This window comes from Ovis canadensis, chromosome 26 (assembly GCF_042477335.2).
Source record: "Ovis canadensis isolate MfBH-ARS-UI-01 breed Bighorn chromosome 26, ARS-UI_OviCan_v2, whole genome shotgun sequence".
Lineage (NCBI taxonomy): Eukaryota > Metazoa > Chordata > Mammalia > Artiodactyla > Bovidae > Ovis > Ovis canadensis.
Window position 1 is genome coordinate 18,574,113 of NC_091270.1, and position 27,369 is coordinate 18,601,481.

General features: G+C 43.3%; 1 protein-coding gene across 1 annotated transcript in view; it reads right to left on the reverse strand.

The window, feature by feature from the left end:
• Positions 1-27,369, reverse strand: part of CSMD1 (CUB and Sushi multiple domains 1) — a 2,061,903-nt gene that overhangs the window by 49,558 nt on the left and 1,984,976 nt on the right. Inside the window, exons 52-54 of the mRNA XM_069573063.1 lie at positions 22,082-22,255; positions 11,388-11,561; positions 9,852-10,025 (exon numbers count right to left, since the gene is read on the reverse strand). Coding sequence (XP_069429164.1) covers positions 9,852-10,025; positions 11,388-11,561; positions 22,082-22,255 — 522 coding nt within the window. The remainder of the gene's footprint in view (positions 1-9,851; positions 10,026-11,387; positions 11,562-22,081; positions 22,256-27,369) is intronic.

The following is a 27,369-nucleotide window of genomic DNA, read 5'->3' on the forward strand; positions in this document are numbered from 1 at the left end:
GCTATGTGAGGCTCAGAGCTCCAGACTACCTGCGGACTCCTGAACCTCCTTCAGTGGGCATAGGGCTTTGTGAGAAAAGGAAGGAGGGGCGAGAGAGGAGGAGGGAGGGAGGAGGGAGGAAAGAACCATTTCCTTATCTTCTTAATTCTTTCATTTTATCTTACAGTTTGGGTTTACATTTCTTTTTCTATGTTTACTCCTGTTTCTTGCTTATTTCTTATTTTCTTTTATGGTTCATTAAAAATCTGATCACAAACAGGAAATATAAGAAAATGATACTTCATAAGGGAAACTATAGCCAAACTAAATTCTTTGGCTATAAGAAAAAAATGGGTAAGGATTAGTTCACTCATTTAAAAAAACAAACAAACACATTCGTAGTTGATTAGAGTTTTGAGTAATATTTGTTTTTAAATTTTCCGATAGAAGGGATTATGCAAACTTGAGAGGACAACTGAAGGTGAGATGACTCTGCAGTGTTCAGTGTACGGCACAGAATAAATGTTTTCAGCTTGTTTACTAACTGCATGAATCAAAATTTAAATATAAGATTATTGGTCACAGGGGGAAAAACAAAAGACAATTTATTATGAGGATTTTTCAAATACATGAAGGTTACCTTTCATTTTTTATCAATAACTGATAAGAATAAAGAAACTGATTTTAGGTATAATGAGACATTCAGGTTGGATAAAGAAGAAACATTCTAATTGATTGTTATTGATTCTAGTTAAATTTCAGAGACAGGTCGGGGTAGGGACACTGAGAACCTACTATGCATCGGGCACCGTGCTAAGCGTGTCACATGCCCTGGTTTACTTAGAACTCACAGAAACCCAGACTTTCTTTGCCCGGTTGTAGAAGAAAACTGATGTTCTCCAGTGAAGTTGAGGATTAACTCACTCTAAGACCCTGGATTTGTAACAGGAGGGAAAGTGTCAGGACACAACTTTTGAGAGGATGACATAGCCCAAGAACACAACATAAACCGATTAGAATCAAACAGGACCAAGATGACACACAAGACTAGACCTTAATCCTCAATCAACAAGCGAAATGGCACATCACACGTGCCATGACAGTTCCATGGAACCGTTACAAGACCAGGAGTAGGCAGTGGCCCAGATCCTGGAAATCTCCCCCCTTCTGAAAAATAGTTGAAATAATCCTCCCACTCATTAGCATATGCAATTACCAAGCCTGTAAGAACCAACCACACCAAATTTCGTGGCCGCATTCGCCCTGTGCGAGGGCCCACACTCAGCTGTGGAATGTGCTTCTCTCGTATCTGAATAAATTAACTTCCTACCTATCACTTTGTCTCTCGCTGAATTCTTTCCAGGATGAGACATCAAGAACCTGAGCTTCATTAGGTCCTGAAACCAGGTACTGTGGGTTTTGGCTGGGTTTGAGTCCCAGCCATGTAGATTCAAGTCCAAAACTGGGTTTTGACTGGGTTAGAGTCCCAGCCGTGTGGGTTAGAGTCCCAATCTGAAGTAAACAGTTCCAGATTCAGTTATGTGAGTTTAATAAGCTTTTGTTTTGTTTGCTTGTTTCCCTTTCGATTCCTCTCTAATCAGAACAGAGCCTTCACTCACCCCATAGTTTCTTAATTTTCTTTATTCTCATGTATGTAACAGCAAAGTACATATATTCTCTGCATTAAAATGACCAATCCTACAAAACTGTAGATAACATGGAAAAAAATAAAACCTCCTAATGTTTGCCTGTAACACAAACATTTTTACATGAGGAAATAAAACACTGTGGCTCATCCTAAGACTGTCAGACTTGGGTCTACCTCATTTCTTTTCCTTGAACTTGACACGTATTTTGGAATTTCAGAGACAAAGACTCAGAGAATGCTCTTCTTTAGCAACAGGGCCTCGAAACAGCAGATGTAAACCCGACTCTTAGAGTAGACACGACAACGTCTATTTTCATTCTGTGTTGCAAAGTCTGCAGCCATATAACTTATTTACTCCAGAAAGATATTACTATTAGTAGGAAAGGGTGGCTTTTTCATGTATTCATTTTCCTGGTCCTGTTTGTAAAGGTAGCATGGGGGTTGAGTCATTGCCTGTAGGTTGTTGTAAATCCGTCGCTCAGTCGTGTCCAACTCTTTGTGACCCCATGGACTGCAGCATGCCAGGCTCCTCTATCCTTCACTGTTTTCTGGAGTTTGCTCAAACCATGTCCATTGAGTCAGTGATGCCATCCAACCATCTTATGCTCTGTCATCCCCATCTCTTCCTGCCTTCAATCTTTCCCAGTTCCTTGATGACGGTGATCTGATTTATCACAAATGCATCAGGCACCGTCTGAGCTTCCTTATGGGGAGGGGCGAGTCTGAGGATAAAATGTGACTCACAGTGGAGAGACTGTGGAAATCTGCATCTAAATCAGCCTCACTGAGCACAGATTTACCTGGAGTTTCAATGCAAAGTTCTGGTGCAGTTTCTCTTTCCCATCATTAACCAAATACTATAGGGCTGGCTTCTCAGGGGACTCAGATGGTAAAGAACCCACCTGCCAGTGCAGGAGACACAGGTTCAATCCCTGGGTTGGAAAGATCCTGTAGAGAAGGAAATGGAAACCTACTCCAGTGTTCTTGTCTGGGAAATCCCATGGACAGAGGAGCCTGGCAGATGGCAGTCCACGGGTGGCAATGCCAGACACATTCTCAGACACGACTCAGGAGCTAAGCACGCATCCTCAGGATTCCACAGCTTACTGACCACCCCATCCACCCACCCCCCCCCCGCCCCCCCACCCCCCACCCCCGCCCTGACCGGATTAGACATGGGGGAACTGTATTCAACATTTGGAAGGGGGAAGAAATGAAGCACAACAGCATGCTTACACAAGATACAACACCTTAGACCTTCTGGAGAATTATGAAAGGAATCACACAGAGAAGAATCAGGCCATAATGCAGGGCACATGGAGAATCTCTGGAAATTGTGTTAATAAGGGAGTTATTGCTGTTAAATTCAACTTTTAAAATTTCTTGTCATTTTTTTTTCTGACACTTTACTATCCTTATGAGCCTGACCTCTAAAAGCATGCTTTCCCTCATTGAATAATATTCATGTAAATTCTGTGAATTAGACAGTACCCCGTACTTCATAAATGAAGCAACACAAAGCAACAGAGAGCAACAGAAAATGCGTGCAGGAGGCATCTGACTCGCTGGGGGATTTCTAATCCCCTCGAGGCTGGGATGACGATACTTGTCAGTCATCTCCCCCTTAATCAGAGGTTTTGGAGGTGACAGCTTTTAAAATTAAGTACTCATTTTAAAGGTCTGCTCTTCCAAAGGTAGGGTCAAGAGAACAAGAAGACAAGTCACAGGATAAGAGATAATATCAGAAAAGACACAGCTAATAAAGGATGGCTACCCAAAACTGAAAAAGAACTCTTAAAACTCAACAATGGAAAACAGCTCAACTGAAAAATGAGCCACAGACCATAACTGACCCCGCAGCAGAGAAGACTTACAGACAGCAAATAAGCACATGGGAAGATGCTGCAGGTCATATGTCATCAGGGAGGTGCAAATTAAACACTGATGAGATGCCACTGCACACCTATCAGAATGGCTGCCACTCGGAACGTGGACAACTGCAGATGCCGACTTGATGGGGAGTCGGAACTCTCATCGCTGCCGGTGGGGATCAGACTGTGCAGCTCGTTATGAAGACAGTTTGGAGGTTTCTTACTGAATTAAACATAACTCTTACCATACAATCCAGAAATCCTGTTCCTTAATATTTACCCAAGGGAGTTAAAAACTTCTGTCCACACAGAAACGTACATGGTAATGATTACAGCAGGTTTATCTCCAGTTGTCAAAACTCGGAAGCAACCAAGATGTCCCTCAGGAGGTAAATCTACAGATAGACTGTGATCTTCCCAGACACAGGATTTTGCTCATTCCTAAAAATGTACTATCAAGCCATTAAAAGGCACAGAGGAAACTTAAATGCATACACTAAATGAAAATTCAGATCTGAAATGGTTACATGTTGTGGTTCCAACTTGACATTCTAGAAAAGGCAAAACTATGGAGATGGTTAAAAGATCAGGGGTTGCCAGGTGCTGAGGGGAAGGAGGAGGGCTGAGCAGGCTGAACAAAGAAATGTTAGGGCTGTGAAAACACTGGGCAGGTACAGCAATGACAGCTACCTGTCCTCATGTGTGTGTGCTAAGTTGCTTCAGTCATGTCCCACCCTTTGCGACCCCATGGACAGTAGCTCACTAGGCTCCTTTGTCCATGGAGTTCTTTAGGCAAGAATATTGGAGTGAGTTCCATGCTCTCCTCCAGGGAATCTTGCAAACCCAGGGATCGAATTCAAGTCTCCAATGTCTCCTGCATTGGCAGGCGGGTTCTTTACCACCATTGCCACCTGGGAAGCCGCATGGCATCATACACCTGTCCAAACCCATAGGTCCTATGTTAAAACTAAAACCCTGGGTTTCCCTTGTGGTCCAGTGGTTAAGATTCTGCCTTGCAGTGCAGGGGACATGTTTAATCCCTGGTCTGGGACAATTCCACAAGCCAAGGGGCAACTAAGCCTTTGAGCTTGTCCTCAGGCCCTAGAGTCCGTGCTTTGCTATAAGAGAAGCCACTACAAGAGAATCCTGAGCAGCACAACTAGAGAGCAGCCATCACTCACTACAACTAGAGAAAACCCCAAACAGCAGTGAAGACCCAGCACAGCCAAAGTGTACCATATAGGTTCATCACTGTTAATAAATGCACCACGTTGTGGGGATGTTGATAATTAGGGGTGTGCACTGTGGGGGTAAGGGGTACTGGGAAACCTCTGCACCTTCTTCTCAATCTTGCTATGAACCTCAGTTCAGTTCAGTTCAGTGGCTCAGTCGTGTCTGACTCTTTGTGACCCCATGAATCGCAGCATGCCAGGCCTCCCTGTCCATCACCAACTCCCGGAGTTCACTCAGACTCACGTCCATTGAGTCAGTGATGCCATCTAGCCATCTCATCCTCTGTCATCCCCTTCTCTTCCTGCCCCCAATCCCTCCAAGCATCAGAGTCTTTTCCAGTGAATCAACTCTTCGCATGAGGTGGCCAAAGTACTGGAGTTTCAGCTTCAGCATCATTCCTTCTAAAGAAATCCCAGGGCTGATCTCCTTCAGAATGGACTGGTTGGATCTCCTTGCAGTCCAAGGGACTCTCAAGAGTCTTCTCCAACACCACAGTTCAAAAGCATCAATTCTTTGGCCCTCAGCTTTCTTCACAGTCCAACTCTCACATCCATACATGACCACAGGAAAAACCATAGCCTTGACTAGACGGATCTTAGTTGGCAAAGTAATGTCTCTGATTTTGAATATACTATCTAGGTTGGTCATAACTTTCCTTCCAAGGAGTAAGCGTCTTTTAATCTCATGGCTGCAATCACCATCTGCAGTGATTTTGAAGCCCCCCAAAATAAAGTCTGCCACTGTTTCCACTGTTTCCCCATCTATTTCCCATGAAGTGATGGGACCAGATGCCATGATCTTCGTTTTCTGAATGTTGAGCTTTAAGCCAACTTTTTCACTCTCCTCTTTCACTTTCATCAAGAGGCTTTTGAGTTCCTCCTCACTTTCTGCCATAAGGGTGGTGTCATCTGCATATCTGAGGTTATTGATATTTCTCCCGGCAATCTTGATTCCTGCTTGTGTTTCTTCCAGTCCAGCGTTTCTCATGATGTACTCTGCATAGAAGTTAAATAAGCAGGGTGACAGTATACAGACTTGACATACTCCTTTTCCTATTTGGAACCAGTCTGTTGGTCCATGCCCAGTTCTAACTGTTGCTTCCTGACCTACATATAGTTTTCTCACGAGGCAAGTCAGGTGGTCTGGTATTCCCATCTCTCTCAGAATTTTCCATAGTTTATTGTGATCCACATAGTCAAAGGCTTTGGCATAGTCAATAAAGCAGAAATAGATGTTTTTCTGGAACTCTCTTGCTCTTTCCATGATCCACCAGATGTTGGCAATTTGATCTCTGGTTCCTCTGCCTTTTCTAAAACCAGCTTGAACATCAGGGAGTTCATAGTTCACGTATTGCTGAAGCCTGGCTTGGAGAATTTTGAGCATTACTTTACTAGCGTGTGAAATGAGTGCAATTGTGTGGTAGTTTGAGCATTCTTTGGCATTGCCTTTCTTTGGGATTGGAATGAAAACTGACCTTTTCCAGTCCTGTGGCCACTGCTGAGTTTTCCAAATTTGCTGGCATATTGACTGTAGCACTTTCACAGCATCATCTTTCAGGGTTTGAAATAGCTCAGCTGGAATTCCATCACCTCCACTAGCTTTGTTCATAGTGGGTCCTAGAAAGCATCACTATGAAGAAAGCTATGAATCTAAAACTGTTCTTAAAAAAAAATCTATTAAAAAAAAAAGTTCTTTCCAATTTTTCAGGAAAAGGCAGGAAGAAAAGACAAGTCAAAGTTAACACTGAAGTCATTAAAAAGAACCCTGACCTCCTTCACACTGAGCCATAGACTGCTAAAGGACCAGCACCTATTGTAAAACACCAAGTGAAAGTGAAAGTTGCTCAGTTGTGTCTGATTCTTCGCGACTCTGTGGATTATACAGTCCATGGAATTCTCCAGGCCAGAATACTGGAGTTGGTAACCTTTCCCTTCTTCAGGGGATATTCCAAACCCAGGAATTGAACCCAGGTCTCTTGCATTGCAGGTGGATTCTTTATCAGCTGAGCCACAAGGGAAGCCCAAAACACCAAGAACTATTTTCAAATGACAGGCATTTGATTTCTTCTCTGTTGCTTTGGCATAAGTTGGGTGAAAATGATGGAGAAAGAAATGGCAACCCACTCCAGTATTCTTGCCTGGGAAAACCTGTGGACAGATGATCCGGGCAGGTACAGTCCATGGGGTTTGCACAGGAGTATAGACATGACTTAGCAACTAAGCTACGACAAAGGAAAATGAGGTACAGAAAAGATATTTTGATAATTAAAAGCCTGCTCTTTGAATTTATTCCATCTTTCCTTTAGCCAGAATGTCCCATGTCCAGTGGGCAATCACAGTTGCTGGGGGCCTTTCTCCCTAATTAACCAGCCCTGATCTCTAAATTATTATCTGCTTAAAGGTATGAATTATTTCAGCCAGCTCTGTGTTGACAGTGTATGGCATAGCACTCAGAACACAGTTGCTGCTGCTTAGTCACTTCAGTCGTGTCCGACTCTGTGCGACCCCATAGAGGGCAGCCTACCAGGCTCCCCTGTTCCTGGGATTCTCCAGGCACGAACACTGGAGTGGGTTGCCATTTCCTTCTCAAATGCATGAAAGTCGAAAGTGAAAGTGAAGTCTCTCAGTCGCTTAATAAATGTTAGGTTGAGGAGAAGGGTTCTGGAGGAATGGATCTAGACATCCCTTCAAGCCTAAGACATCAAAGACACAGCTATGCCATAACCCCCCGTGAAGATTAACTGGACCCAAATTTATGTGCCTCCATTTTTAATCATTCTTACAGTTGAGCTATCTTTCCCTGTTATAGTGGATAGAGAAAACAGTTTGATTAAAGCTTTTTAACCCTTAGCTAGGTCCCTCTAGTCAGAGCTATGGTTTTTCCAGTGGTCATGTATAGATGTGAGAACTGGACATAAAGAAAGCTGAGCACTGAAGAACTGATGCTTTTGAACTGTGGTGTTGGAGAAGACTCTTGAGAGTCCCTTGGACTGCAAGGAGATCCAACCAGTCTATCCTAAAGGAAATCAGTCCTGAATATTCCTTGGAAGGAGTGATGCTGAAGCTGAAGCTCCAATACTTTGGCCACCTGATGTGAAGAGCTGACCCATTAGAAAAGACCTTGATGCTGGGAAAGGTTGAGGGCAGGAGAAGGATATGACAGTGGATGAGATGTTTGGATGGCATCACCGATTCAATGGACATGAGTTTGAATAGGCTCTGGGAGTTGGTGATGGACAGGGAGGCCTGGCGTGCTACAGTTCATGGAGTCGCAAAGAGTGGGACATGACTGAGTGACTGAACTGAACCTTTAGCTTATCTCTGCAGTTGCTGGAACAAGTGGTGGACACCATAGCCCAGTCTCTCCAATGCCATCCAAGTGCCCAGGGCTCGGGGCAGACATGTGGGCCCCGTGCTTCCCTGTGAGAGGGGGCGAGTGAGTCACCATGGCTATCACAGCCGTGCCTACACCATGCTCAGGAAGCACTAGGGGCTGCTGGAGTGTCCCACTGAAGGGGAGGGGCCAGCCATACATAGAAGCCAACTAGTTGTGCCAGCTCAAACATTCCAAGCATCCCCTAACTCCAGTCATCTCAATCACTGCCCCTGCCTAATAGGATTAATGATAACATGTAATCTACAAGGTTAACCTGCCAATGTCCAGGCTGATCAGATGCCCCACATTGTCAGGAGACCAGCATGAGCTTTGGGATGAGAAACCAGGGGCATCTCTGTGAGATACTCCACCCTTTCCTTCCCCAGGACTTCCCTGAGGCTCAAATGGTAAAGAATCTGCCTGCAATGCAGGAGACCCAGGTTCGATCCCTGGGCCAGGAAGATCCTCTGGAGAAGGGAATGGCAATTCACTCTAGTATTCTTGTCTGGAGAATCCCATGGACAGAGAAGCCTGGTGGGCTACAGTCTGTGGGGTCACAAAAAAGTCAGATGTGACTGAGTGACTAACACTTCACTTCTCCTCCCCCAATAGGACACACCTGAAGCCTGCCTTCTGGAGACAGTGAGAACAAGGAACCTGGGGGTCTGCTCTTCATGGTAAGACTTTCTCATGTTGAAAAGGGAGTTTTAGAGGGAAGTGGAATGAGGAGGCATTACTCTGTTTTTGAGCTGCAGCCAAGCACTCTGATATAGACGTGTGCCAGCATGGACAGGTAGGTAGCCAAATTTCAAGTAACTGCCTTTTGAAGCACCGCCTGAATTCCCATCCTGCTATTGCTTTTGAATAGAGCTCCCTTGTGTACCCAGTGGGAAGGTGGATGATTGTCAGAGCACGGGACCTTTGTATGTGTCTGGCTTTAATACTGTTATTACCAAAAACAAACAGAAATAAAACTTCACCTTCACATGGAAGAACGTTCACCTTCAGTATGAGGGATGTTTTAATGGAAGGTAATTGGAGCAAAACCTTAAATAGCATGAACTAAAGGCTACAAGATGAACCTGTCAGTGTCCAAGTTCTCTAAACTCTTAAAAACTCAAAAACTACAGAGCAGCATTTCCTTGGAAATTTAAGTGTTAATCCAAATCTGTGTGACAATTTTTAAAGAAGCAAATTTCTAAAACTTGAGATCTAAGTGTGAGCGTGAAAGTTGCTCAGTTGTGTTCACCTCTTTGCAACCCCACGGACTATACAGTCTATGGAATTCTCCAGGCCAGAATACTAAATGAGTAGCCATTCCCTTCTCCAGGGGATCTTCCCAATCCAGGGATCAAACCCAGGTCTCCCACATTGCCAGTGGATTCTTTACCAACTGAGCTATCAGGGAAGCCCTGAGATCTAAAACTTGAGATCTAAAAGCAGTTAGAACTTCTTAACTACATCCCTAAGTCTAGAATTGTAAGGACCAAAGGCATGGAATATACGTGGTAGAGATAAATGAGTGTCTAAGTGAGGAGAAGGGTAAATGGAAGAAGTCTTTGAAGCACAGAGTCCCAGGGTTTTATGACTGAATATCTGGCCAAAGGTCAGAGACCACAGAGAGATCTGTGTGTCATTCTCAGAAATGTTATTCCACCACGTGGAAAGTGGGTGCAGAAGCCCTCCAAGCAGGCAGACAGGCCCCCCGCTGCGTGGTTGCCCCCACTGCCCGGGGGCTCTCCTACCTCGGCAGGTGGGCAGGGGGCTGCTCCACTGGCCATTGCTCCGACACTGGGCTCGAGACGCACCCTGCAGCAGGTAGCCGGGGTTGCAGGTGAAGTTCACCACATCGTTCAGGTTGAACTCGCTGCCATTGGTCGACCCGTGGGCGGGGTTCCCCGGGTGTCCGCAGGTGATGGCTATGGAGGAAGGCAGGTCCACATGGTGGTCAGAAGATGAACAAGTCATCACCTTCACCTGGAATTCTTTATTCATACATATCATATGTGTTAAACGTGTTAATTAGAGGGTTGACAGTGGATCAGATATGTTACAGATTGTGTTTATATTTGGAAGCAGAAATCAGAGGAAGAGTCATGGGTTGAACCCACAGGTTTTTATTATAAATAATTGTGGAAAATAACCAGCACCTGCCTTTGTTTATATCATAATTTCTTATTTACTTCATGATGGGATATCAAGTAACTTTGAAATAAAACAATGAGAAACAAGATGCAAAATTTTTCTGTTAATCACGAGTTTTGAATATGTTTCCCTTAGAAAACATCAAGCTAATTTTGTGGAACTCTCATTTTGAAACATTAAAGGAATTTAGCTGAAAATTTAAATTATGTATTTATAAATTATTCCAAAATCAATGTAAACATCATGAAATTAGCAAAAATGTGTGTATGCTCAAATCCTATTTTCTTTGACATCCCCCATTTATGCAGTCAACTGTGATGCCCACCATCACAGTAACACAAATCAGGAAGATACTCTTGACTGGCCCTTTCAAAAGAAACACATTACAGCTGTAAAACTGGTGTTCTTCTCACTCATCTTGTCAACCATTTTCCCTTTCAAGTAAAACTTTCACCCTTGACCTTTGTACATTTACCATAGCACTATCACAGAGAAAATCCGTCACTTTCATAAACTTACATCAACGTTCCCTTTATTTAGGAAAATAGAGAACATATTAGGAAAAATTGGTTTACGAGGAAATTTGCAATGGAGGTACAATCTCTTCTAAAAATAGGAGCTGGCATTTGCCTTTGAAGTTAGAAAGTTTGAGGACAGTTGTTACATAGCTTCACCTTCTACGAAAGGAAGGACTGCGTTCAAAGCTGTCTGTGTTCTTGACGAAGCAAGGACAGAAACACAAAACAGCACAGAAGACGAGGTGGACACGGGGGCACCTGCGACGGTGATCTGCAGACTCGGGCTCAGCAGCTCTACCCTCCACTAGTCAGAGGTGTCCACCTGGTCGTCCTGTGGTGACATCTAGGGGAATAAATGCCTGACATCCTCATCCTGGAACCCCTCTGAGATGAGCTGGTGAGCAAACACAATGTGGATGGGAGGCTGGCAGAGGGCTGGGAAAACATGGAACGGGAGGAGGACCAGAGACAGCAGTGGGGGAGGGCCCAAGTTCTCTCTCTCCCGCCAGCGCTCCATCTTCTCCTCTGAGATCGAACATGTCTGTGCTACAGCTTAATGACAAAAGGAAAACACCCCTAAGGGAAACACCACCCAAATAGTTCACAGAAGGTACTTACGGACACAGACTGGGGTGTGTCCGGACCACTTGTGGTCTTGTAAGCATATCCGGACAGAAGTCCCTACGAGCCGGAAGCCGGGGTTGCACTGATAAACCACTGTGTCCCTGTAACTGAAGCCATCGCCGCTGATGTGGCCATTCACGATGGGGTCTGGGGAGCCACAGTGGCCGGCTGGAAAATGAATAAAACCAAGAAAAACACGCTGGAGAATATGTCTTCTGTAAAAGCACCACATTTATGGACAAACAACAGGGTCCTCCTGTTTAGCACAGGGAGCCACATGGAACAGCCTGGAATACACCAGAATGGAGAAGAACGTGAAACAGATTATGTATCATGTGTAACTGAGTCACTCTGCTGTAGAGAAGAGACTAACACAATATCAGTGGACTATATATCAATAAAAAGTTATAGAAGCAACACATTCATAATTTACCTTTACTGTCAAGTAACTAACAGCCTTGAATACAAACATTATATACATATATATATATGATATGTTTTCCTTTTCAGCTTAATTTTTCTCAACAGTTGTGGGAACATAAGTAATATTTCAAATAGAAAATTATTAAAGGGTATCCCCTAGTTATGGTTTTTCCATTTATTTCTTCTACTGATTTTTCATTCGTATTTTATGGTATTTATCTGGTAAATAAAAGCCAAAAGAAAGGAAGAGACACTTGGAATTAATGTAAGTTCCATTACCTTACTGAATATGTGTAGCAAGGAAAAGTATGGAAGGATTTCCAGTGAGAGATTAGATTCCTGAACTATTTACGAAATTCTAGAGGAAGGACTGGTGTTATAAAATAAATCCAATTTCAGGAAACATCCATTTGAGTCATGTTTTTGGGCCAGCAGTGCTGGGGATTCCACGAGGAGTAAGACAGTCATAAGAGGCCTGATACAGAAAGCATCCCAGGGAGTTTCATCTTAAAGAGGTGAGGAATGGGGAGTGGACATGTAGCCAGGCCGGGCATCAGACACCCTGACAGAGGCAACACTGAAGGCCTAAAGGGAGCACACCATTAGCCAGATCAAGGCGCCTAGTCCCTGTATTGAGAACCTTGATTTGATTTATTTTTAAAGTCTCAGTTAAAATGAAGATTATAGAGTTATGGGACCAAACTATTCATTTTCCAGAAGGGCACCCATTTTAGCCTTTTGGTTACAGCCTTGCACAGTTCACACTCCGTGTTGTGCAGCTTCCCGAATCTGGGCTGCATTCAGCTATTAGCGTTCCAGTGAGCACTGGTGCACGCGCGCTAAGCTGCTCTAGTCATTTGTTTGCCACCCCATGGACTATAGTCCACCAGGCTCCTCTGTCCATGGGATTCTCCAGGCGAGAATACTGGAGTGAGTGCCATGCCCTCCTCCAGGGGATCTTCCCAGTCCAGGGATCAAACCCATGTCTCTAGTCTCCTACATTGGCAGGCAGGTTCTTTACCACTAGCACCACCTGGGAAGCCCTCCAGTGAGCACAATCAGCAGCAAAGGAAGGACAAGAAACTCTATTAACTGAAAAAAAAAAAAAGAGAGAGAGAGAGAGAATTGGGATGAGGGATGAGGGCAGCCCTGCACGTTTCAAGAGAAAGTATCTCCTAAATTAAATAAAGTGATACGATTATCTGGGAGACCTCACACTGGGATGCCAGGCCTCTGGGTTTTGTGTTTGCTTGTTTCTTTTTCATTAGCATTTGGCTTCAGCTTAAACAAGATCACTAAACACTTTCAGGCAATTCTGCAGCCAGTATCATTGCACCTAGGTTAGGAGGCTGGATTTCCTGACAAATGTGTCAGAAATGGTTCCATCAAAATGTGGGCAAAAAATCTCAGAGTGAAGACCATGTGGATTATTTTATTTTTACTTCAATCCGACTCATTAATTTAATAATCTGCCACAAATCAGAACCTGAGAGCTCTGGCTAAAAGGAGCAAGTGATTTAGGTAGAATACGGTAAAACTGTAACTGCACATGATTTTTAATTCAATGGATGGGTTGACAGACAGAGAGATATATCTTAAAGGAATGGATGTATTTTCTTTTAGTTTAAGTTTTTAATTACAAATTCTATTATTTCCACATTCCTAGAACATTACATTTTAATTCTCCATTTTCTTCCTGCTGAGGACAAGCATTACTATGGAGTGGGTAATTCTCCAACTGCTTAAAATTGTTCTTGAGAGTCAGTAGCAGAATCAGGAATTCCATGCCATGGTGGCTGTTTTCAGTTCTGGACAAGTGACTGTCTCACACACACTAAACCACGGAAAACACCATTCATGGGCTAGCTAAGATGAACTGCACAGTGGAATGGGAATTCCATGAAGTTCCAGAATGACAGATTCTATACATGTGATTGGGTCACAAGGATCTGAAGGTTTCACCTCATCTACAGAATGACTCCTCTGGGTCTTAAGCTGCAAGATCACTGGTCTCTAAGTTTATGCTACTTCAGGTGTAATGACAGTGGTATTATTGTTTTTATTTACTATATTTTGGTTAGTTAGATGTCCCAAACAGAAGAGAGAACTTCTTTTTGTGTGTGTGGGGGGAATGCTTTTTATTTATTTTTTAAAATTAAATTTCTTTTAACTATCTTTCTCTAAGACTGAATTAGGAAGAATAAAATCCATGGAACAAATTCTGCTAAAACACAGAGTAGAGGCCGGGTCAACTCTCAGAAGTTGTGTTGGGGAGGCCATGAGCCAAACCCAAGGAGAACATGGGACCCACAGGAGATTCTCGGTTTCCTCCCAGGTCCAGGGATTCCTGCAAACTCATCAGGAGCGGGAGCTGGCCACGGTGGACGGCAGCCATGCCCCCTGTGGGAGCCCCGCTCACAGTCAGAAGCACAGAGAAGCCACCAGCCAGGGCCCTGATATCAATCAGCTTGGGCTAGCACATGGGCCAGCGGAACTGGATCTTCCCGGGTGTGATGTGCCTATTCCACCATGGCAGGGCCTCCGCAGACCCTGCCTCTCCAGGCAGCAATTCTGGAAGGTTGCTGTCCAAATTCTACACACAGACTCCATTGTGGTTTTTCAGTCACTAAGTCATGCCCAACTTGTTGCAACCCCATGGACTGCAGCGCACGAGGCTTTCCTGCACTTCACTATCTCTGTGAGCTTGCTCAAACATTGAGTCAGTGATGCCATCCAACCATCTCATCTTCTGTCACCCTCTTCTTCTCCTGCCCTCAGTACTTCCCAGCATCAAGATATTTTCCAATGAGTCAGCTCCTTTACATCGGGTGGCCAAAGTATTGGAGCCACAGCTTCAGCGTCAGTCCTTCCAATGAATATTCAAGGTCTATTTCCTTCAGGATTGACAGATGCCTTAGTATGTGTTGTAGACTGACAACATAATTGCATGACAGAACAAAAGCTTTGCCAGCTTGTTTCTAGTGGAGTGACTATTCTGAACACTGCCCTGGGATGAATGGAATCCTCCCATCCTTCAGCCCCCACACCTGCTGCCGCATCCAGGCATCTGGAAGGGAGAACCGGGCAGGTGTATTTCAGAGATGGAGTCCCCCCATGAATAGGGTTTTGCATTGTCCAGGTGAGCTCTCTGCACTGCACCTTGTCTCTGATGTTGCAATGATCATGGCCTGCAATGTGACAAACCGCACCACCTTTCAGGGGTGACTTCACTGAGCGATGGACACAGAGTGTCAGAGGTCAGTCAGCAGCCTGAACATCCAGTGAATGCACAGACCGAATGCTTCTTCCAAGACAGTCTGTGTTAGAATCTCCTACAATTACCTAGACTCATGCAATTTCAGAAGGAAATTCTGTGGTTTGGGAACTGAATCCAGTTCCCCTGGACCCACAGATACCTGCTCCTCCAGGAGACCCATTGGGCACCCTGGCTCCCAGGTGACAGGGTGTCCTGCTCTGGGCAGACCTAGAGCCTGCATCTCTCATTGTGGAGGTTGGGTGTTCACAGGAACTGAACAAGTGTGCCTCCTGTCACAAGGCCCCTCTCTCACACTCTCAACACACACACACATTTCCCACACCCCAGAATCCCCTATTTTAAGGTCACCTTTTCACTGTGCCAGTTTGTATCAGGACAAATACTAAATATTGGTTTGGGGACTGGAAGTGAATACATTCACACATTTTTACAAAATCTGCAAACCAAGTTTTTCAGCCTCTGTATTTGCTTTGTGAGTACTGGCACTCGTTGCTGAAAATAAAATAAGAAGCATTACAACTATGCTGTACCTGCAGGAGACTGAAAATGCAGCCTGCTTCATTCTGCCAGCTCCACCAGCAACTCCAGCTGGGGGGCTAAAGGCCTATTTGGTGGTGACTTTTTTTTTTTTTTTTTTTTTTTTTTTAAATTTTTAGTTTTTTATTTTTTAAATTTTAAAATCTTTAATTCTTACATGCATTCCCAAACATGAACCCCCCTCCCACCTCCCTCCCCAGAACATCTTTCTGGGTCATCCCCATGCACCAGCCCCAAGCATGTGGTGACTTTTAAAGCCAGTTTACAAACTTCCACCTGAGTGTTAATAAATGGTCATGAGATTTCAAATGGATTAGATCCCCTTATGTGCAGGAAACAGGCTAATGGCTGAGCAGGAAACACTGATTATGCATTTAAATCTCTAGATCTGACATATTCCTGAGGGACACACTTGAGTTCCCACAAATGAGACTTTTTTCCCTCAATGAGCAATTTTGGGGGGTATCCTTGAGCGTCTTTGTGGAAATCAGAGAAACTATAGTGTTGTAGTAGGTGCCTGAATCTTTGCAACGATCGGCAGGTGGGGTGTGATGAGCTGGACGACATTCAGGGCCCTTAGTAACACCAACAAACAAGACTGGTCCCTTTGCCTCAGAATACATTTGTATCAAGTCTCTAGTTGGCACACTCTGAAAGTGAAAGCGTTGGTCACTTATTTTCGTGTCCGACTCTGCAACCCCATGGACTGCAGCCCACCGAGCTCTGTCTGTGGGATTTCCCAGGCAAGAATCAATACTCAACTCAAATATGTCCTTTATTTTAGGTTTCCCTGTAGAAGGAGACTCTGCCTCTAGGACCATCTGTTTACAATACCATATGGCGAGGGTTGTTTTGTCTTAAACGCAGAAAATGGAGATAGTTTTTCTTACCTCTTCTTCTCCACCTTTAGTCTATGAGTTCTAGAGCAGGGTCCTGGCCTCTGCACCACCTCTAAGGCCCTGCCTGATCCAGAGGGGCATCTCTGAAAGGATATGGATTCCTTCCATATCTTGTTGCCATAGTCCCTGACCCTCAGCACCACAGGACCACACAGAGCTCCCTGAGGACCACCTGCCCCTCTGCTCTGCATCTCTGCAGCTTCCCATATTGGGGGCGGGGGGACTTTCATGAGCAGAGGTGTCTCCAAACCCATAGAAACAGACTTGAGTCATTCCAGGAGTAAGTTACCCCACAGAACTAGGGACAGCTGCAGTGGAGTGGATTGCCATTTCTTTCTCCAGGGGATCTTCCCAACCCAGGGATCGAACCCAGGTCTCCTGCATTGCAGGCAGACGCTTTAACCTCTGAGCCACCAGGGAAGCTCAGCTATGGAAAAGCAGGGTCTACAATATCATTCTGAATCATGTCATCTATTAATAGCTATTTCAGCCACTCAGATGTCACCATGATATCACATTACAAAAGAATTCATCTCCCCGTCAAAGTGTATCAAAGGTCATCAAAGTACAGCAAATGCAAACTTACCTCCAATAACAGCAAAATAATCAAATGAAAAAGAGATAATGTTCTTTGCGGAGGAAATGTCTCAATCTATCACTGATATCTTGAGGGCTACAGACTAAAGAAGTAAGAGAGTGAAAGTCATGATGGGTTGTTATGTGTTGAAAAAGCTAAATGATATCAATGGTCTTAAAAGATTAATGTGGTTCCTGCAATAGGAGACCTGGATTACAAATGGACAACCTGGTGGAGTCGGCATGTTCTCTGTTGAGTTCAATGCAAGCTACCACAGGGAAGATAAACAAGATAATTAAGGGAGCATGGGGACTGTAACACTTCCCTGATGGATTATAAGCTACCTGATGCGTAGATACGGGGTCAGCCTTCTTGGCACTTAATTCTGCAGCCCAGGGAGATGCTGAGTGCTGCACAGCAGCTGGTGAATGAGAACACATCCTGGGCAATTCCCAGCCTGGCAAGACTCTGCTTGTAGCAGAGATGCTGCACTGATTAAGCAAGGGCAAGCCCTTTAGAAAAATGCACTCTGATGCTCACAGGTAGCATTTTGCCTAAATTGTAGCTCTAATCATGGTTGCACACAGGGTTGCCAAGTTTTCCTTATTCTGTCTTTCCTCACAAGTTCTAGCTTAGACTTCTGGCAAGGGACCTCAAATACAGCACAGGTTCAGTTCTCAGATGTTGAACAAAGAAAATCATCCTTCATCTTCTTAAATCCAGCTCTCCTACTGTTAACAATCGTGAGACTCCCACTGTGACAGTGTCCATGCATGTGCCTGGCCATTTCTGCTGCCACGATCATAAGGAATCTGGCATGTTCTTTCCTGCTGGAAATCACTGGAAATAACCATTGTATCCCAGCTAGAAACAGGATGCCTGCTCCACGTGAAACAGAATCTCAAGCAAAGGAATTCTTTTGTTCTAGTAACTCTAAAAATAAACAAGATACTTCACCCACAACTTGAAAAAACGCTCTTGCCAAAGTGTTTTGTATTATGATGGAGAAAGCATGCTGGGTATAGAATCAAAACAGCACAGAGTTCAGTGGAGCCGCACACCAACAGCTGCCAGGTGGCCAACCACTTCTTCAGGAAGTCTTCATCACATTCTTGGACAGATCCCACTTGTTGAAGAATAAATAAGGGAAAATATTTCCTGTATTAAATCTGAAAACTATTTTTCTGTATGCACATCTGGTATTTCAAACCAATGAATGGAATTACGTATCACTAATGTCATTAGCAACCCTGGTCCTTGCCCTCAGCAGATGTGTTTAATGAATTTTCATTTTTAAATTTTTTCCCACCAACTGTTTTAAATATTTGAAAATAGCTATTAATTACCTCCTAACTTTTCTCCCAGCCAAACGGAAGATCACAAGTTTTCTAAACATTTCTCACATGTCATGGTTACCAGAACCTTCACCACAAATGCATTTCAAGTCCTCAGCAGCTCACTTGACCTCACAGAACTGAAGTCTTCACCCCAGATATGGACTGGATAGGCACATGGGACGAGAAGGAAACTGAAGGAAATAATACCAGTGCCTCCGCCATCTCTTAGCATCAGTGAGCCTTCTGTTACCCAAAACACCTGGTCCTGTGTGTGCTACAACTTCATAATTTTCTCATCATGTACATTTAAAGTTATTTTACTCTTCATTTTGAGTAAAATATCATACTAATTCCATTATGTTCTTATGTCTGCATGTGTATGTACTAAGTTGCTTCAGTTGTGTTTGATGGTTTCCGACTCTATGGATTATACCCCAGGCTCCACTATCCATGGGATTCTCTAGGCAAGAATACTGGAGTGGGTTGCCATGCCTTCCTTCAGGGGATCTTCCTGACTCAGGGATTGAACTCACATCTTTTATGTCTCCTGCATTGGCAGGAGGGTTCTTTATCACAAGCACCACCTGAGAAGCCCTTCTTATGTCTGAAAAAAAATCTATTTGGCCCATCATTGATTTGAAGGGCTCCTGAATCTGTCATCAGATATCCATTTTCAGCCTTTCAGCTAGCGTCGTTATGGTCTTTCCCTGTCTGCGCAGCTCCAGCGCTGACGGCACTCTGCTCTTCACCTGCTCATCCTGCTCCCCAGGTTCTCCACTGTCTCTCACGTGGTCTTCTGGGTCCTGCGGACATATATTCTTGCCAGGTTACGTGATATTATCTACCCATCAGCACACCATGTTTTCAGGAAAAGAGCTATCCTCCATTGTCATATTCTGTGTATTATGAATTCCAACCTGCAAAGTCTCACTGAGACTACGTTCACAACTTTCAAAATCTTTAGACTTCTTACCCATTCTTTACTCACTGGTTTAGAATCACACATGGCTATTCATCATTTCTCATCCTTTTCCAGGTGTGTGTTTTCTTGTTTTGTTTTTCTTTAAATATGCTCTGGCCTCCTCCAATTGCATTATTCTTCATATCCTGCATCCAGGTTCTACAACACTATCATTTTGTACATTATAATCTTCACATTTTTCTTCCTCTGTCTTTCGGCTTAACTCCCTCTTCCAGAAGTATCTCAGTCATACTGCATCCCACCGAGGCCGTGCCTTTGAGTACCTCCATCCAGCCAGCTACGCATCTCATCCTGTCTGTGTCAAAGCCCTAACCTTCCATCAGAAGAATGCCATGAAACAGGTGAAGGTTTGCTTGCAATCAACAAGACTCAAGCCGGCTCCACGACGCAACAGTTACAAAAGCTGAAGTTGCCACTGAAATTCCCTGTGGCCACTGCTGCCTTAGCATCCCAGGGTCACTGGAAGGACCAATAAGGCTTTTGTGAGCAGTGACCCACTAAGCAAATGAACATCGAGTCTCCTTTCCATGTCACGGTTAAGAGCAGAGGTGGAATTTCTCAGATCACCTCATTCCTTTCTTTGCAGTCATGCTTCACTGCAGCTGACGGAGAAAACCTGCCCCAGCCACCGCAGCCTTAGGGAAGCGCCACGCAACAGCCAATCTCACAACAGAAGCAGGAAGGCAGAGGACGTCTCAGAAGCAGCACTGCCTCCCAGGAAGCACCACATAAATCCCAGGGAGCTGTCCTGGATGGCTGAGGACTACAGTGACTGCGCTCAACAGGGGCCCCACACACAGCTTTGTGTTAGAACAGCACAGATCCAAGTCCTGCGCTAATCTGAAGAAAGTCCCTTCATGGAGAAGCATGAGAACCTCCTTCTCACATCAGTTACCTGTTTCTTGGTCTGCTGTTTTACTTTCATCCACTTCCTTCAGATTCCTGAGTGCTTCTTCAAATTCCCTCCAGTGGAAAGAACAGATTATTACTGTTTAAATTCACTGGTCCTGGCTGAGTTCCTGAAGTCAGCCTTGCCCGCAGAGGTTCAGAGGCCTAAACTTCCCACTTCCACTGCATTGGAGTGGTTACAAAGCTATCAAGATCACAGGGACAGTTATAAAAGGGGCTTCCCTGGTGGCCCAGTGGCAAAGATTCTGCCCAGAATGCAGGGGCCACAGGAGATGTGGGTTTGATCCCTGGGTCAGAAAGATCCACTGGAAGAGGGCATGGCAACCCACTCCAGTATCCTTGCCTGGAGAACTCCATGGACAGAGGAGCCTGGTGGGCTACAGTCCATGGGGTTGCAAAGAGTTCATGTTTTACTGATCACTTGCAGACATGACTAGACCAGAAGAAGCATTACAAGCACTGCCCTTTAAGCTGCTTACTCAGCAATTTTCATACACTTAATTTTTTCAAAGGAAAAACTTCCAACCCAACTTTTAAAAGATTGTTGTTGTTGTTTTTTAATGTGGACCATTTTGGAAGTCTTTATTGAATTTGTTCCAATATTGCTTCTGTTTTATGTTTTGTTTTTCTGGCCACAAGGCATGTGAGATCTTAGCTCTCTGACCAGGGATCGCACCAGCACCCCTGCACTGAAAGGTGAAGTCTTAACCACTGGATCACCAGGGAAGCCCCTAGAGGGATGGTATGGGGAGGGAGGGGGGTTCAGGACGGGGAACACGTGTACACCCATGGAGGATTCATGTTGATGTATGGCAAAACCAATACAATATTGTAAAGTAATTAGCCTCCAATTAAAATAAATAAATTTAAATTCAAAAAAAGTGATCATGTAGGAAATATTAATCCTCAGGGAAAAGAAGACCAAATTATTAACACCATGCACACTTTCTATTTTACATAATTCATTGTCCTTACACTGACGGACATTAATGGCACATTCACTGATTAATGTAATTTAAAACTTTTTTTAAAAAAGATAACAAAGGAAAAGTGAAAGTCACACAGTTGTGTCTGATTCTTTACAACCCCATGGACTGGAGCCTGCCAGGCTCCTCTGTCCACGGAATTATCCAGGGAAGAATACTGGAGTGGGTAGCCATTCCCTTTTCCAGGGGGTCTTCCTGATCCAGAGATCCAACCAAGGTCTCCTGCATTGCAGGCAGATTCTTTACTGTCTGAACCACCAGGGAAGCCCTATTTTAAATAATTCATTGTCCTTACATTGATGGACATTAATGGCACATTAACTTATTAATGTAGTTTAAAAAATTTTAAGAAGATAACAAAATATATGACAATTTTAAAATTTATTTTTTGTGCATTCTATTTTTTTTAAACGTGTGTGTGTGTGTGTATGTGTGTGTGTGTGTGTGCATTCTAAAACCATGAGGGCATTCGAGGGCAGTGCTATCTTCAGCACTCTATAAAATATTTTGTGTGTCATTTAAGGCGACATGTGACCTGCATTTATTGCTCAGATTTTTAAAAATCCCTTTAGATACTTAAAGAGGAAGTGATACTCTAAAGAGCAGCATTGAAAGCCAGGTGGGATTTAGTTACTCTCGGTCAGAGCTTTCATGGCGAGAAGTACCAGGTTCTGTCTTGCTGATTTCCATCTTTGAGGTGTGTTCTGAACTGAACTGAACTGAACTGAGGTAAAGCAGCGCCCTTGGACAGTTTAACTCACCCAGACAGCGAGTCTCGGGGCCGCTCCAGAGCCCATTGGCTAAGCACTCTCTGACGTGGGATCCCACGAGCGTGTAGCCCGAGTTACACGTGAATATGGCTGTGGCACCGTAGACCGTCAGCGTCCCAATCTTGTTCCCATTTGGGGGAAAGGATAGGCTTCCGCACGAGATCACTAGAAGGAAAAGAAAAACAGAGTGAACTTTGTTGCAGGTCTGACACAGACTACTCTCTGTGTAAAAAAACAACAAAATCTCAAGTCTTTATTATCATTGAGAACCCGGGGGTCAGGGGTGGCATTTCAGAGTGAGATGACCCATCACCTGGGAAGTTTAATTTCCCTTCTCTTGTATCCTTGGAATGAAAACTTGAAACTTTAAAGTGTAATCCAAAGTAGAATAAGTCCCTTCCTTCACCCATTGCTATTTAGTTTTTCATTCTCACAAGTAGCTAAACTTTTCTTTAAATACACAGTACACAAATATCTTAGCCTACAAGCAAGTCAGTCCAACGAGCTGGCTTTCTGTCCCCTTTTCTGCTTACATCAATTACAAAAATCACATCCCAGTTACTGGCATCCGCACGGCATAACAGGAACTGAGGCACGTGGTTAGTCTTCCCCAAAGTCATCAACTGGTAGAAAATGTGTGGGAATAAACCCAGGATGCCCACTACAGGAGAAGCACTGAGTTCACTTTTTCTGTCATGTACTATTTGTTGGGACCATGAGCTTCATAAAAATGCTGACTATATGGAACGTGTACAGACTTCCTGAAAATTAAGAAAATATAAAAACTAGACGTTGTAGATATAGGCGCCTGGTTTACACGTGTGTTCCAGCATAATTATTGATCACTGACCACTTACAGCCACACGATCACTCCAGGTGGGGAGATGAATGCAATGGTCACTCTCATTACAGATACTTGTTATACCACCTGACTCCTTGCACTTGCAAAATCCATCGATGTTTGAGCACACACACATACACACACACAAATCAGCAGAATCTCAGGGGAGGTGGGAATCAGAAAGGCATCAAGGCAAACTGCTCATTAGAGGCTTAAATGTGATTTAACAGGTGAGAATGAAAGTGTCTGAAAAGCTCTTCTAAGAGGAGTGATAAAAGTTTCCTGCTGCATTAAGTGAGTTTTTATGTGCAAAGGGCTTGGGGCAAAGCCGCCAAGTAGCTAAAAATGACTGAGTCCTCGTTAACAGTGAACTGATAAGAGGCAGTAAAAGGAAAAGAGCAAGAGCACTCATGCTGGCTGCAGGCCACCTGGGGCCCACTCAGCTTTGCCAGTTCCAAGCTCGGTAACACCGCCAACCTCTCTTGGTCTCTGAGCCCTGCTGGTTCACCTCTGAAGGCTGGTGCCAGCTGCGGCCAGGTAGGGCTGCGCACTGAGCTCAGTGAGAGGATGGCAGGCGGGGGCCACTAAAGCAGCGCCCTGCGCCTGGCCGGGGCTGGGCCGGTGCTAAGAGTAAAGGACACCTTCAGGCCTATTTGGGGAACTGGTTCCAAAATCTGAAAACCTTTACTGAAAATTCAAGTGGAGACAATTTTACTGTTTAGACCAATCTTTTGAATCATGCTGATTTTACTCCAAGACCCAAAGCCCTGGTTCTGTTTCAAACAGACATGCAGACACAGTCTGGAAATGTGTGCTCTGGGGACAGCGCTCATCAGAAATCTGGAAAGGTCACCTCTGGAGTATTTCCTGATGAGAACATTATCGTTGTTGAGAGAGCTGTGAGGACTTCTTAGCTTCTGGGATTGCTACACTCTTTCAGGGTCGTACCTTACGCATTCAGTAATACTGCTAATGCGTTCACTCTTCCACGTGTCCATGGGTTTGGGTCAGATTTAGATTTTTTTACAATTAATTATAATCTTCTCATTATGCCTTTTCTCAAACATGGTATGAACTTCACCTTGAGCAATGATATTTAAAGATCCTCTTGTAGCCATTCAGGATAGCTGGACTATGTTTTGAAACCTCAGTGTTAGAAAGAAGGGAGGTCTGAGCACACCTCCTCTTGGAGGTCCTGATGCAATAGTGGACCAGCAGAAAGGAGGGTGGTTTTCACATCTGTTCTATTTTTTAGCCTCTGTTAAAAATATCCTGGTGATGAAATTATTTTAGGCTTGTCCTCTACTAAGCTTCACTAGACTATAAATAAGAACTACTGGGACAAAGCACTAGCTTTCCAGCAGCTGGATAATGGGGTCTCAGATGTGGAGATCTGGGTGGCAGAAAACCCGCCACATTAATGAGGTGGGCGGCACCAACCAAGAAGCCCCCTAACAGAAAGAGAGAACTCCTCTACCCTAGAAAACAGATGGAATCCTGTGTCAAATTTCCAAGGGGAAGCGTATGTCCCTGCTCTTCTCTCCCATCACGCTTTCAAGGATGAAGTCAGTGACCCTCACATGGTGCACAGCCTCGGGCACAGAGCTTGGGCTCTTGTACCGTCCCTAGCAATAGGTAGCAGGGCTCCTTGGAGAAGAGCAGAGTCCATGTTTGGGTGAGGAAAACGCAGGAGGAGCATAAAACACCCTGCCTTTCTGAGGAAACACGGCTGATTTCAGAGATGTCAGAGGTTCAAGTGTAAAAGGCACGCCCCCTGGCCACAGGGCGACCAACCGAACAACCGATACTAACAAAGACACAGACCAAAAGGCAAGCAAAGATTTCTGTGGAAGCCAGTGATTTTAGAAAAGGCCGCACATCCTCAAGGACGTTCAAAGGAGATGAATAACAAAGTGAGACAGAACAACTCCTGCACAACGCGGTGAGTCAGCGAACGCCCAACCACCTGCAGAGAAGGTCTGTGGCCGGATGCCTGGAGACTTCTCCAGGCCCAGGGCCTGGTGGTGGCTGTCCACGGACCGGACTCAGCATGAGACCCAGCGGATTAAAGTACCTCAACAAGAGTTGGGAAAACAGACTTCTGAGAAATCAGAAAGAGGGAGGTAGGGATACAATTCATGGATGGCCAAAGCCCAGTCCTGTCTTCTTTTCACAAATGAGAGTGGAACCGGGCTGCCAATGGTTGAGTCTAAGAATCAGTGTGTTTTTCATCTTTTACTATTGTGAGCATGTAAATATTACCGACTAAATACCATTGTCTTACGATTGGCCAATAGAATTCTATATCATCAGAACCATTATTTAATAGAAAAATCTGTAATCACTTTTTATTATTTTTTAATTATTAATATTTTACTTTATAATATTGTATTGGTTTTGCCATACATCGACATGAATCTGCAAATCCAGACGTATATCAGAATTATCTTGGAATTTTCTGAAAACTACAAATGCCCAGGTATTGCTTTTTTTTCCTGGAGCCCTAGATGTGTTTCTAAAGAGCAGTCAGTTTTAAAAACAACTGGACTATATGATGATCTTTTACTTTTACCTAGTTTGTTTCATTTTTTCTATTTAATATTCAGTGCTACCATTTCATTTAGTTTATGGTTCTCTAATTTCCCCATCTCTTTTATTGTTGTTCTTTTCCAAACCTTTATCAAGTGTAGCAGAAAAGCTTTTGTATACATATATATATAGTATGTATAATAGATATATTTTAGAAAATTTAAGAATTATTGCCTAGCTAAAAAAAAAATGACACTTAATTCCACTTGGTTGACTTAGTATGAATAGAATGCTTGATTTCTAATCTATATTCATTTAAAACTTTGATATAGTTTCATGTATTTTGGCATCTAGTATTACAATTAAAATTTTATAAATTTATTATCTTAGTGATTAAAAAAAGATTTAAACAAAGCTTAAAACTTCTAATCCAATTCTGAGACTATAAAGAAATACAATGTTATTTTAAAAAAGGAAAGAAAAGAAATAAATTAACATGTGATACAGTATTATTAATTGGAGGACAGATTTTGTTCCAATTTCACAAAATTTTACTCTAGTGTCCATTATTTGTTTTCATATCTTATTCAAGACTCCACATTGTATTTGATTGCACTGAGCAGCTTCAGCTGCATGCAATAAATCCTGGTAAATTCTCTTTTCATTTTTATTCTTTTACAAATATTTTCTAGTTTTCCTTGTTATGGCTTCTTAGAGACATTCATCATTTAAAAGTGGACATTTATCCAGTATATGGAATCTACAAAAATGATACTTAAGAATTTACTTACAGGGCAGCAATGGAGAAACAGACATAGAGAACAGACTTATGGACATAGGGAGAGGGGAGGAGAGGGTGAGATGTACGGAAAGAGTAACATGGAAGCTTATATTGCCGTATGTAAAATAGATAGCCAGTGGCAATTTGCTGTCTGTCTCAGGAAACAGGGGCTCTATATCAACCTAGAGGGGTGAGATGGGGGGGGAGATGGGAGGGAGGATCAAAACGGAGGGGATATATGCATACCTATGGCTGATTCATGCTGAGGGCTGACAGAAAACAACAAAATTCTGTAAAGCAATTATCCTTCAATAAACAATTAATTTTAAAAAGTGGATATTTAATTTGCAAATACATGGGACTTAAAAATGTAATGATATTAATTTCTCATTTAAATGCTTTCTCCTCTGCAATCACCTTCTGTGTTTTTTTTAGTCTAACTTTATTGAGGCTTTTGATGGCTAAGTTGAAGATCTCTCTTAGTAAATGTCACATTGTACTTGAAAATGTGACAGCTATTTGCAAATATCTTTTGGTATTCATTTCTAACACAATTCCACAGTGATAAGAGAACAGAGCCTGCAATGATTTCAGTACCTTTAGAACATGAAATTTTTGCACCTTGTTTTATGTCCCTTATGTTCCAGTGTCTCCTAGTTTACAGCCTATGGGAACTTGAATAGAATTTGTATCCTACTGTTGTGTGAAAATTGTATAAATCTTAATTATGTTGAATTAGTTCATAGTGATTTTCAATTCTACTATATTCTTCTACTTCTCTGTATATTCATTCTATTAATTTTTAAGAATTTGATATTGAAACTCCAACTAAAAACCTTAATTTATCACTTAAAAATAACTGTAATATATAGGAGAATTATATGTAACTTTGTTATGTATTTTCTAAGTCTCCTGTAAATGTTATCATACTTATATAATTTAAAAAATAAAAAAGAGAAAAAGAGCAAAAGAATCAGTGTTTTTGTAAACACTCTTTTAGGTATTAATAGAAGACTAGGGACTTCCCTGGCGGTCCTGTGATTAAGACTCTGTGCTTCTACTGCAGGGGGTCTGGGTTAAATCCCTAGTCAGGGAACTAGCATCCACATGGCATGCAGCAGGGTCAAA